We start from the raw sequence: 12,740 nt of genomic DNA, 5'->3' as shown, positions 1-12,740 counted from the left end.
GTATCTCAACTAATCCCACGGGTTCTGAAGTTAACGATCATGTAAACCTCTAGTGGTCATCATATGAGTAACTATAGAACTCGAACTTGAAACCACAAAAAAAATAAACTTTTTAATCTCAAATTCTTACCATTAGATCACCAATTAAAAACAATACACTTTTAAAGAATTCATTTCCTCTTTTTTCTATTTAACCCTCGAACCTCAAAGAATTGTATTCAGATATAACATACGGAATAAATAATTAGATGACGAGGATCGAGGAGGTGAACTCTTGCTTCAATTTACCAATACGAGGTCCTTTAGCTGCTGGGCTTCTACTACAGGGCTAGATATGTCGGTAGAAACTACAAAGTTTATAACATGTGATACCAAGAAGCCCCATAACAGGTTGTCTTCGAAGCAAACAAGATTGATGACGCATGTTTGGAATCTATGGATTAAATTAAATTAAAGGTTTTAATAAAATTTTATATTTGGAATTTTTAAAGAAACAAGAGTTGAATTACAATTGGAATTTAATTCTTAAAAATGCTATAAATCTAGCCTTTTTAATATTGAAACTAATTTTTCTAAAATATTCATCTTGCCTTTTTTATAAAGAATTTTAAAGAAATGAAATGAATTAAATTTTATTTTTAAAAAACATGTAAATTTAATTTAATTTAATTATCAATTGAATTTAATTATATCAAGCAACATTATGTTGAAAATAAGAATCAGACTCGGCGTCAGCTTCTTCTTTACTGGCAAACCTAACCACTGAAAGGGTGGAAATCATGGGAAATATTGGCAGTGACATTTGAAAGTGACACCAAGAACGAGTTATATTTACTCCACAGGGGGCACATATTACTGGGGTCCAAGCAGCCTGTTCTTCCTCGACTCGTCTTTTTGTTTTGTGTTTTGCTCCCTTAATTATGAGGAGTGATGAAGGGTCGCTGGTGGGAGTAGGCCTTTTCCTTTTCAATATATATTTTTTAAAAAATCTTTTTTGAAAAGTAGAGACAGGTAAAAAAATTGGAAATTTTTTATCAAGAAAGAATAAAAGTTTTGAAATAAATAAATAGGTGATGGTCAAAGCTGCTCAAGGGATTATTTGATTATTTACAGGAAATAAAATTATCATAAATCTTTTAATTCATATTTACTTGTAATTGAATCTCACTAAAACGTATCTACAAATATTACTCTACTTGCAGATGATAAGATAGTTATTTTTTATACATATATAAACACGGAAGCAAATAGAATATTCAGTTTTTCTATATTATAACAGTCCACTAACCAATGGATATATATATATATATATGATCTCATTTGAGATGCGTTTAGTACTAACCCACCAGGGTATTAGAATAATAAATAATAGCATAGTTTTTCTTATCTCCTTGATTGTTCATGTCTCTACCATGAAAATTTAATTAAATGCGGGGTGGAAGTGGGATAAATATTATAATTAAATACTATAAAATGAATTGGGTTATAGACATAAAAGGGTGAGAAGTCAACGATTTCTTGTCGAACGAGATATAGGTAAAGAGATAAAAGATAATATTCTTAATAAATATTATGGTTGTCCTGTAGTGTCTGATACTTACAGAGCAAAAAATATCTGAGATCACGGGCTAATCTAAATTAATTAATTTTATTAAAATAATTTTGTTGATTTAAAAAAATAGCATTTACATAATTAAGTTTAAATTAAATTTCATCTAGTCAAACAAAATTACTAATAATATAACCGGGTTTAATATCTTTTTATTCAACTTCAAAGTTAATTAAAATCAATTTTGAAATGTAATAAATTTATTTATTTTAAAATTTTAATATTAACTTGACTGAGTTTATATTTAGTCTGGCTAGATCAATTAGCTGAGTTAATTAAAATTTACTTGATTAATAATTTTTTACTTCAATATAAAATCTAACTTAAATTAAATTTTAAATTATGAATTTTCAGTATAAACATGTCATATTAAAGCAAGTTTGCCCACTATAATAAATAAATACGACGCTATGATTCCATCACCACAATTAAAGCAAGTTTGACAAGTATAATAAATAAATACTGCACTATGATTCCATCGCCACTATATTTCAAGTAGTATTTTACCTAATCCACAATACTACATAATATTCCACGAACCATAAATCTAACTTTAGACTTAATTACTCCACCATTAAAGATCAGTAGACTCTTGGATTATACCACTAAAACAAGATTAGCCATTAATTAAAGTCTGCTTGTTTTCTAGGCTGAAATGTATTTTTGTAATTTGTTTTTAATTGTTTTTTAATATATTAATATAAAAAATATTATTTTAATATATTTTAAAGAAAAAAAGAAAAACTACCGCGCAAAACGTTCTCTAGGTAAATGGAACTATCATGACATTGACTGCTTTCTACTAGTCCCACTCACGCCAGCTGCTCTCCTCTCTCGCACTATTGCTTTCCCTGGCTCTTTGCTCTCAATTGCTTCCCTTCTTTCACCATTTTTGTCGCTGCTACAACACTTGCTCCTCTGTTTTCTGTTTACTTAGCCTAAATTAACCTTTTATCTTCACTCTTCTTACAAAAAAACAAAGAAATTTAACAAGAAGTAGACGAAAGAAGAGAGAAAACAAGGTACTTGCAGCAGTAACAATGTCTAACTATTTCTTGAACGATGAGCTATCGAAGAAGACATCAATCTTTGGTTTACGTTTATGGGTTGTGCTTGGTATTTGTGTAGGAGCTGCTATAGTTCTTCTTCTTTTCCTTATCTCTCTTTGGCTCACTTCTAAACGTAATAAGACTAGTAATAAAGCCAGTAAACCTATGGCCACCACTAGTACCGCCACCACCAAATTCGTTTCATCTCTCAACAACAACCCCACAATCCCCAACATTTCTAAAGAAATCCAGGAAATCCGGGTCGACCCGAGAAAACTTAACCACCCGGATCCAGTTCCGGAGTCGGAGCTCCAGAATGGGGAGGAGACGACTAGTCCTGTCGGTGGGGGGAATAGAATTCATATCGAGATTGGGAAGGATCATAGAATTTCGTACCCCGAGCGGGTTGGCGGTTTGGGGAGTGGGAGTGGGGAGACCCGGTCTGGGCCTCGGTCGGGTGATCAAGCGGGTGCGGTGATTGCGGTGCCAGAAGTTTCACATTTGGGGTGGGGTCATTGGTATACTCTTAGAGAGCTTGAGGAGTCTACTAATTATTTTGCTGATGAAAATGTGATTGGTGAAGGCGGGTATGGAATTGTTTACCGTGGTCTTTTGGAAGATAATACTAATGTTGCTGTCAAGAATTTGCTCAATAACAGGTAATGAATGTGTTTTAAGTCATTATTAGTACATATTTTATATTGGGTTTGCCTTTTTTTGCCAAATTTGTTAATTGTCAGTGCTTTGCGTTTACTTTTGAAGTATGTGGTTGGTTTTTTTGTTTGGTTGTTAAAGTTTGTGAGTTTAATGGTTTGTGTTTTTGATGTAGGGGACAAGCTGAGAAGGAGTTTAAGGTCGAGGTGGAAGCAATTGGACGAGTACGGCATAAGAATTTGGTGAGGTTGCTTGGTTATTGTGCTGAAGGAGCTCATAGGTTTGTACTTGAATATCCCGTTTGTGATTTTTCTTTTGATCTTTGGTTTTTAGTGTTGCAAGCTTGAGTTTTGTTTCATGCCTTTGAATTTTAGAATTCTGGATGCAACTATCCTTTTTTGATTGAGTTGCATTTTTGTAGTAATGGGTTCATGGTTGTTATACAGGATGCTTGTTTACGAGTATGTTGAGAATGGAAACTTAGAACAGTGGCTTCATGGAGATGTTGGGCCATGCAGCCCTCTGACATGGGAGATTCGTATCAATATAATAATTGGAACAGCAAAAGGGTAATGATTTTATTGAAACATGGTTAATCATAAGAGCTTCAATGCTTTTATTTTTTTTCCTTTTTCCATTGCTTGTTATGACCAGAGCTTAATTGAAAATATAGGCTGACATACCTGCATGAGGGACTTGAGCCCAAGGTCGTTCATCGTGACATCAAATCGAGCAACATTTTGCTTGATAAGCAATGGAATTCTAAAGTATCTGACTTTGGCCTCGCAAAACTCTTGGGGTCAGAAAGTAGTTATGTGACAACTCGTGTAATGGGAACTTTTGGGTTAGTTAAACTTCTTTTACATGAGATCTATATCTCCATCCTTTTAATCAATAATTATCTGCATGATCTTAGTCGACAAATTGAAATTACAAGTATGCTCTACTCTTTGACAGATATGTGGCTCCAGAATATGCCAGTACTGGAATGTTGAATGAAAGAAGTGACGTGTACAGCTTTGGCATTCTTCTTATGGAAATAATTTCTGGAAGGAATCCTGTTGATTACAGCCGCCCTGCAGGAGAGGTTTGTATTTGCCAACAAATTCACTTGGCGAATTGTCTTTCAACTACTTCAATATAGTTTATACATCTATGCCCTTGATATGCATTGGCAAGTCTGACTTTCAGGTGAACCTTGTTGAATGGCTTAAAACAATGGTCACAAATCGGAATGCAGAGGGGGTTTTGGATCCTAGGCTGCCGAAGAAGCCTTCTCCAAGGGCATTAAAGCGTGCCCTATTGGTGGCATTACGCTGTGTCGACCCAAATGCTCAAAAGAGACCGAAAATGGGGCATGTCGTACATATGCTAGAAGCAGATGAGTTCCCCTTCCGAGATGTAAGAGCTCATTTATCTCGGCAACTAACTATTTCATTTATAGTTCTTCTATCTCAGTGTTGTCTCTGAAGCTACACCTTGATATTCCTTTTCCATGTTTCTTTGTTTTTATGAGATTGGCATGCCCATATCAATATAGTTAGGGCAAGAACTGCAAGCTATGGCTAAACAATGAAAGTTTGGCAATACTTTATGCTAACTTCAGTTTCTAATGGGGTGTTAATTGCACTTTGTTTCTGATAGGTGCATTTCTTAGAAAGTTTTGTTCAACTCACCCAACACATTAATTGATTACCTTGATTAAGCTAAAAGTAATCTTGCCAAAATTGTATGCTTGTTACAATTGTATTTCTTCTTAAAGCCTTGTTTAGTTTTACAATAAAACTCAGAAAAAAAGCATAATTTCAAAATTCAGTTTCTAGTTATAGAATTCTCGTACCATCGAAGCATATGATTATGTGGGGGTTTAGGCTTTTTGACAGGCTTGACTATATTTTGTGCAAGTTGTGATGATATTTTTGTGGTTAATTTTGTCTGTTGAACATGTAAAGCAAATGAAAAATTGTGTATAGTTAGTTATCTGTTGGTGCCTCCATCAGGAATGCCTTCTGCTCTTATTTACAGGACCGTAGAGTTGGCAGGGAACCTGGGCGCTCCCATCATGATGTCATGAGGATGGATAAGCGTGTAAGTGAATCAGGTGATAGTAGTGGGTATGAAAGTGGTGTTCAAACCAACAAGTCATTATGGAGAAAGAAAGAACCAGAAGAGCAGTGAGCAGGCTTGCCACACTTGTCTAAGGCGAACCAATTCACTTGTTTTGTCCGTTTCTCTCCATTCAGAGCTGGCACAGTCAGTCACGTCACCTGTATATGCTACCCGTATTATTTTGAGTTTGCACTATCGGTAGATTCTGCAGCATTTTCTGCCACTCTGTTCAGCCGATCTGAAAACTTCTTGTAAATCCAACTGAATATACTACTGTTTGACACAACTGATTCATGAAGTACTTTTCTTTCTCTAATAGATCATTTTAATAGCATGGAGTCAGTGATATGTTTCTTGATTTTTTCTTCTGTATATCTTTGCTATATAAAGTTTCAGGGAATCATTCAAGCAATCATGGGATCAGATAGGAGGAAGAAATTTTGTTACAGATATGTTGCTTATAGTGCACTGATGAGGCCATCAATATTTTTGTCGAGAAGTTTGAAAACTGGAGCTCTCAATTTAGAAATTTTCTACCCATGCACTTTTTTTCTCAGGAGACAATGATCTAGTAGGAAGAATTCTGCGACCATATCTAATTTTGAGATCCTCTATAGTGTAGAGGTCTACATGCAAAGCTTAGGATTCTCAATTTTAGATGCACGTTTAAAAAGTTCATCAGTACAAGTGTTTTTTACCTGCAATATCTGCTCACATTGTCTTGCCGACAAAGAACTAGTTCAGAGGTTTGGCAGTCAAAAGAAGGCAGATAAACAGGTACAATCACTCCTAATCATACTATCATAATCCATAACGACAGCATGCGATTCAATCTGAACATTAAATGTTTGAACATTAATTCCAATGATCAAGGTTGATTAAGACAAAACTTTGAATCTGGTGGGAATGCATACGGAAATTTGGGTCCTACAGTACTCAAGCGTGACTGTTTGCTTCCTCCTTTAGCTTTAAACCTTGTGGGGGCCTGATAGGGACAACAACAATTGTTTAATAGATACCAAATCAGAGGACCCCTCCAAATTGTCCTTTGCCGGAATTGGTTCTTGACAAGTAAAGTTGCGAGGAGCCCTTTTGTTTTTGTCTCAGGATTTGATATTTTGCTGTCTTAAAATAGTTAAAGACCCATTATAGCTTTGTCTATTTCCACTTTTAGTAGTTATATGAAATATATCTTCGCTCAAGTGAGATGGGGACGATGGGTGTTATTCGGTGCTGCTAATTATAGATATTAAACCTTTCCTGAAAAAGTTAACTTGGAAGTTTGAGTTAGGTACCTTTTCAAATCTAAATGAATATTGATTGGATTAAATTTGAATGGCCTGATGAAATCTGAATGAGACTTAATCTTAGTCAAGTCAATTTAATTATTAGGATTTTTTTTCAAAAAAAAATTTAATTTTATTTATAAAAAAATCAAAACAAAGTTATTTTTGGATAGATTCTAATTGACATGTTAATCTATAAGTTAAACTAAAGAGTCGGATAATTATTATTACAAAAATTATTGAACCAATAAAAAAAAATATAAATTTCATACGTGTTTAGCAAAGAAAATTTAAATGTATGATAGAATTTAAAGAGCAAAGGGTCTCATTTACTTAAATCTCATAATTTCACATTAATGTCGAACAATTTAACATCATGACTCCGAGTCCCTAGCTTATGGAATCTGCACAAATCAAGCGTCACCTCCTCCTGGGCCCAGGTTTCCAGCCTGGCAAAAAATGAAGCAGGTAGCCTCGTCTCCTACCTAACGGCAATTGTCGCTTCTTTTATTTTATTTTTCTCTTTGGGTGGGGGCATAAATCAACCGACGCCCGACCACGGATGGATGGGCAATAGGACCATTGAAAAAAGGATATGCGGAGGAACAAAGAACGAAGTAGTAACATAGTAAATAAAGTAGTAAGATAGTAAATAAAGTTATTAAACCGAGTTAAAATTTGTGCAAATTAAAATAATATATTTTTAATATTTTTATTTAAAAAGTTAAAATAACTTAGTTTTGAATTTTTAGTATCATTAATTGATTTAATAATTGGCTTGAATTTCACTAAGTTAATTTTTATCTAATTTTTTAAATTTAACTCAAGCTAAGTCTACATACTGAATTGAGTTTAATAATATTAGTAGAAAGCGATATATTCGATGAATTTATTTTTAACTTTTTAAAAAATGTTAATAAATGTTTTTCAAACTTTGAATTATGCTATATAATTTTAAAGCCGCATTCAACAATGTATCCCATTCTAGTGATGCTAACAATTAAGAAAAAAATCCTTAAATAATACATATGAATCATTAAGAATAAATTTATCATGATCAATAAGGTTTTTTTCTTAATTAATTTTTAACTAATTTGCTTTGATTTTAAGAGACTAAATTCCCTATGATAATAAAATAAATAAAAATAACAAACTCCTCTGCTACACCTAAGTAATTTAATGAAGCCTTCGCCTTTTCAATTGGTACAGAGCATGCAAATATCTTTATGAATTACTAATCGTTAAAATCGCATGAAAATGGAGTAATTTAACTTCATCTGCACGATCCAGAATTTTAGTTATTTCCCCGGCATCTCTGGCTCTTGTCCCCCGCCAGACGCCACTGCTAACACCAAAGAATCGGATTCCATGGTTTCTCCATCCCCAGATCTCGTTTATGCCGTATGGCTTTAACAAGGACGGAGCAAACTGGAGCTGGATGTCTATGACTTCATGCTACATGTAGCACTTGCATAAACTAAATTAGTACTCATGGTTCGACTCGAAAAACGATTTCGATTATTCAAACAATCGGGTCAAAGTTCTTTCATTAAAATAACATTATTTCATTCATTTTTTTTTATTGACTTCATTGAATTTGAATCGTGTGATATATGAGTTATTAAAAATCTAACTTGGTCGGTCGATCCGAGTCAAGCTTTCTGACCCAATTCTTGTCTGGAATCCGATTCTAAAGAGTGTTGCAACACTTGGCCACTTGCAACTCCATCGATTAAATATAGAACAATGGAATTAGCTCTGTGATATAAACTGGATGCTACCATTTCGATAAATAGCTGAACAATCTGAAAGTCTCCGCCTCGAGGTCTTGCCTGAGCATCGTTGACTAAACAATTTCCACAACTTAAGCAGAGCAGAAACAGAAGGATGATGCAGGTTGAACGAGCCCTAAGTAGATGACCAACAATCAAATTACAGAAATAATCAGCAAACCGTAATCACCACAGATTATTTCTTCTTAGAGCTTCCTGACCCAAAACAGTTTTTAAGGTATGGAAATCTGCCAATTGAAAAGCAAAACAGCAGCATCTCTAAGACATGAATCGAACACAAATTGGAAAGGACTAAATCTGGCAGGATCGAGACAGGACACTGACAACAATGACCATAGCCAAATAAGAAGAGATAGTCGATAAAAGTCAGCACTTGCAGATAAACCCTTCAAAGCTTGTTTCCTAACCATTGTTCAATCAAGCGGCCAAAAGCAACACACGAAGATCCACCCTCTAACAGAACTTGCTTGGCTATTTCAATGGTTGCTTTGGCCTTGTTTCTGTAGGTTTTGCAGAATTATTTGACCTAAAACATTCAAGACTTCTATATATTTTAAAAAATAGAACTCAAAACATAATCTTACAATATAAGTTATATTCTTAAATCCTATGAAATCTCACTCTACTTATAATATTGCAAAAATCTCAACTGTTCGATCCTATATATGTTTTTCTTTCCGGTTCATCCAATGTTAATTTTACTTTCATTAACAATGGATTATTCCTCTCTCTTCTTCCCCGTTCAAGTTTCCTCACATTCTCTCATTGTCCTCACACACACTGTTGCCTAACCTCAAACTAGAGAGAATGCCATCAATCCCAAGTGCACCCAAACAAAGGGCGATAATTGTGAGCGGTAACTATGGATCAAACTGTACCTATTACCCATATAATTCCTCAGATGTTGTAAGGTAGGCAAAATTAATAAAAAGATAGTGAATTTCTTGTTTATTTAAGGAGTTTCTTACATAATTATCAAAGTTTTAGTACCAAAATGTACTTGTACTATTGCGTGAAGTATCATTTTGATGAGTGTCCGAGTGCATTGCTTCCATTTTTAATTAATGCTCATATACACTTTGCAGTGATCAAAACAATCTTACTAGCAACGTTGGCGATTTCTATTTCTATTTCTATTTTATTTTGTAGTTGGATGACACAATGCTAGTTTAATTGTAGTAGCATATTTAATTACTTCATGTGGGATAATATCAATTAATTAATCATTTTTTATTTAATTCATAATTTCACGTTGCCTTCCATTATTTTTAAATTATCAGTGGCTCACCAGCATATGGGATTTGTATCGACCAAGATCACTACTGCTTCGGTTTGTCAAAGAACCATCTCAACCCAAAAGCTTAAGCTGTTAGGTGAGGTCCCAGGATATGATTTATATTATTCTCTTACACACCCCCTCAAGTGAAAGCCCTTTGGACTTGAAACTTGCACAGGCCCACTTTACCTTGTGCTTAATTTTTTATCAAATAAATGAGGATGGTGAGATTCGAACTCGTGACCACTTGGTCATCAAGGCTCTGATACCATGTCAAAGAACCATCTCAACCCAATAGCTTAAGCTGTTAGGTGAGGTCCCAGGATATGATTTATATTATTCTTTTACACGGTTTCACTATTTGGTAGTGAGATATAATTGTATTTTAATATATATTAAAAAATTATATATTTTTAATATTTTTGAATTGTTTTAAGTTTTTTGATTGCTGATATCAAAAATAAATTTTTTTAAAATATTTTTTAATATATTTTCAAATAAAAAATACTTTGAAAAATAATCTTTACCATACTTTCAAATTTTCCTTCAAAATAAAATAAAATTAAGGTCATTAACTTGTATTCCTGGACCGACCTCCTTTAATTTAACATAGTCTATTTGTGCATCCAGACTTTTCTAGTATCATTATTAAACTTGACATAATTTAATAAATTGATTTGAAAACTGATTTAGATTATATTAAAAAAATTAGATAAAAATTAATCTGTTTAAATCTAAGTGATTCATTAGATTAACTCGTGACTCAATCGGCTATGTTAAAACCCAGTTTAATTGTTATTAAAATTTTTTAAAAAATATTTTTTAATCAGAGAGAGATATTATAAAAAAAACTTGAAAATCTTAATAAAATATTTTGTCAAATTAAGGTGTTCACATAGTAATAAATGACCTAATTACGTTGCAGTCACCAAACTCTTGATTTAAAATATCATTTCGTATCCAAAAACACTTTGATTTAAAAAAATAAAGAGAGTAAATGATTGGTTACAAGAGATGTCTATAAAAGAGTCCAAAAGAACAAGCAGAGACGAATACTATATAGAAATTGATTAAAACTTTTGTCAAAATCTTTGAGAACATGTGGGGTTCAGAAAGAAATTAAATATTTACAGGACATGATGGTGAAGAACAAGGCAGAAGGAGTGGAGGAAGCAATTAGTAAGGGAAAAGTACACGAAAATGTGGAAGCAGAGAGACTGGAAAGATAAATTGAGGAGTGATTCTAGCAATTTGTGATGCTTTTCAAAAGCGCGCGTAGTTTTTTAGCCGAGCAGCCAATTGCCCCTACAAAATTTGACAATTAACCCTTTAAATCTACTCTTTATTTGTGTCAGTTATTTAGTTTTATTCTTGTATTTTTATTTTTTTAAAATTATTTTTTACTTTTTTTAATTCCTTCAATTAGTCCCTGTGTTATTTGGATATATTTAATTACCCAATATCCAAATTTTATTGAATCTTATCTATTAAATCTTAATCTTAATATCAATATATCAATTTATTTTGCTAAGATAATTTATCTGGTAATATAGACAAAAACGAATATAAATAATTAAATCTCAATGTTAACTATGCATGCTAGTTGTGTGGGAGTTAAATATTTTTTATTATGAGATTATTTTCATATTCATATGGAGGAGTATATCACTACAAAAGTTATCTTCGAAAAATAAATAAAATATTTCAAAGACTAAATTATTTATTTTTGTAAGACAATATATCTGGTATTACGAAGATAAAAAATCATATCATAAACAAACAATATTTAATAATATTATATTTGCATGGATAGTAAAATTGAGATTTACATAATTCATTTATTGTATTAATTTAAAAAATCTATAAATTAAAAAATTTAATAAAATGATTTTAAAAACTCAAAAATTAATTGATCAAATTAAAAAAAATGAATAATTAACATATTTGAACAAACAGTCTTAAAAAGGACAACATACAAGTATCGGCCCATAGGCCTGAATACAGATGGATGGGTCATAGTTGTATTCCGAGACGAGCAGTAGCAAACCCAAAGAAATATCAGCTCAGCCCGAGTGAGAGAGAGAGAGAGAGAGAGGGAAAACCCAACTCACCGCGCACAATGCCCTGGGCTGAGCTCCAAATCAGCCACCGAAGAAATGTAGACTTCTCAGTTCTCTCGGTTGGAGCAAGAAGAAACAAAAATGCGGACCCAGACGGTGTTGAGATCATGCAAACAAAACATTTCACTTGTTATTCACCAAAGAAACGTTTCATTCGCCAGTCAAGGCGGAATTGTGAGCTGTTATTACAGGTTTGTAGCTAGCTTGGTCACTGGGGATTTGCCGGCTTATTTCGGAATCGGATTCTTCTCTGGTAGTGCAGCTCATTACGAAGCAAACTATCCAGATGAATGTAAATTATATCTTGATTATTAAAGCACGGGAGTTTATAGCCATAACATGAGAGGTCAGGGTTTAACATATCTTCAGAGAGACTAATTCGGCTGATTGCTTACCAGGAATCTAATGCATAAAAACAATTGGATTATTTAGAATTCACTGCTCGGGTCGTTTTTTTATCTTGCATTATGATCTTGTTAGATTCATTTTTTAAAAATTTGTTGATTTTACTTTTTAAAAAAATTAAAAACAATTTTATTTTGATTTTTTTATTAATATGAATTAACCAACTCAATTCGTGATTTAGAACTTAAATAAAATTAATTTTTAAATTCATACCAGACTCAACTCGTTAGGATAGACTAAGTTAATCAACTAAATTATACTAAAAAGCTAAGCGTGTTAATCATTTATAGGAAATATTTATAGCGTGTTTGACAGTGTGGTAGTGGTTGCTTTTCAAATAGTTTTTCGTGCCGAAATACATGTCAATGATTTTTTTTATTTTTAAAAAATTATTTTTGACATCAGCACATTAAAACGATCTAAAAAGTACAAACCACAC

At 32.9% G+C, this 12,740-nt stretch overlaps 1 protein-coding gene across 1 annotated transcript; it reads left to right on the top strand.

The window, feature by feature from the left end:
* The first annotated feature begins 2,415 nt into the window (after positions 1 to 2,415).
* LOC133682802 (probable serine/threonine-protein kinase At1g01540) lies at positions 2,416 to 5,752 on the top strand. Its single transcript, XM_062106331.1, has 7 exons — positions 2,416 to 3,317; positions 3,488 to 3,592; positions 3,759 to 3,881; positions 3,986 to 4,156; positions 4,270 to 4,399; positions 4,504 to 4,713; positions 5,338 to 5,752. Exons 1-7 carry the CDS (start codon positions 2,650 to 2,652, stop codon positions 5,488 to 5,490), a joined length of 1,560 nt encoding a protein of 519 aa, XP_061962315.1. The 5' UTR covers positions 2,416 to 2,649; the 3' UTR covers positions 5,491 to 5,752.
* Positions 5,753 to 12,740: the final 6,988 nt, after the last annotated feature.

Source organism: Populus nigra, chromosome 2 (genome assembly GCF_951802175.1).
Source record: "Populus nigra chromosome 2, ddPopNigr1.1, whole genome shotgun sequence".
Taxonomy (NCBI): Eukaryota; Viridiplantae; Streptophyta; class Magnoliopsida; order Malpighiales; family Salicaceae; genus Populus; species Populus nigra.
Note: the sequence above shows the minus strand (reverse complement) of the source record. Positions and strands in the feature narration are given on the sequence as shown.

Bases quoted from the DNA above. Each gene is read 5' to 3' on its own strand.
- LOC133682802 (XM_062106331.1), top strand. From the start codon at position 2,650: ATGTCTAACTATTTCTTGAACGATGAGCTATCGAAGAAGACATCAATC. The intron at 3,882-3,985 runs GTAATGATTTTA...TTGAAAATATAG, and splicing joins ATAATTGGAACAGCAAAAGG to GCTGACATACCTGCATGAGG. The intron at 4,400-4,503 runs GTTTGTATTTGC...TCTGACTTTCAG, and splicing joins ACAGCCGCCCTGCAGGAGAG to GTGAACCTTGTTGAATGGCT.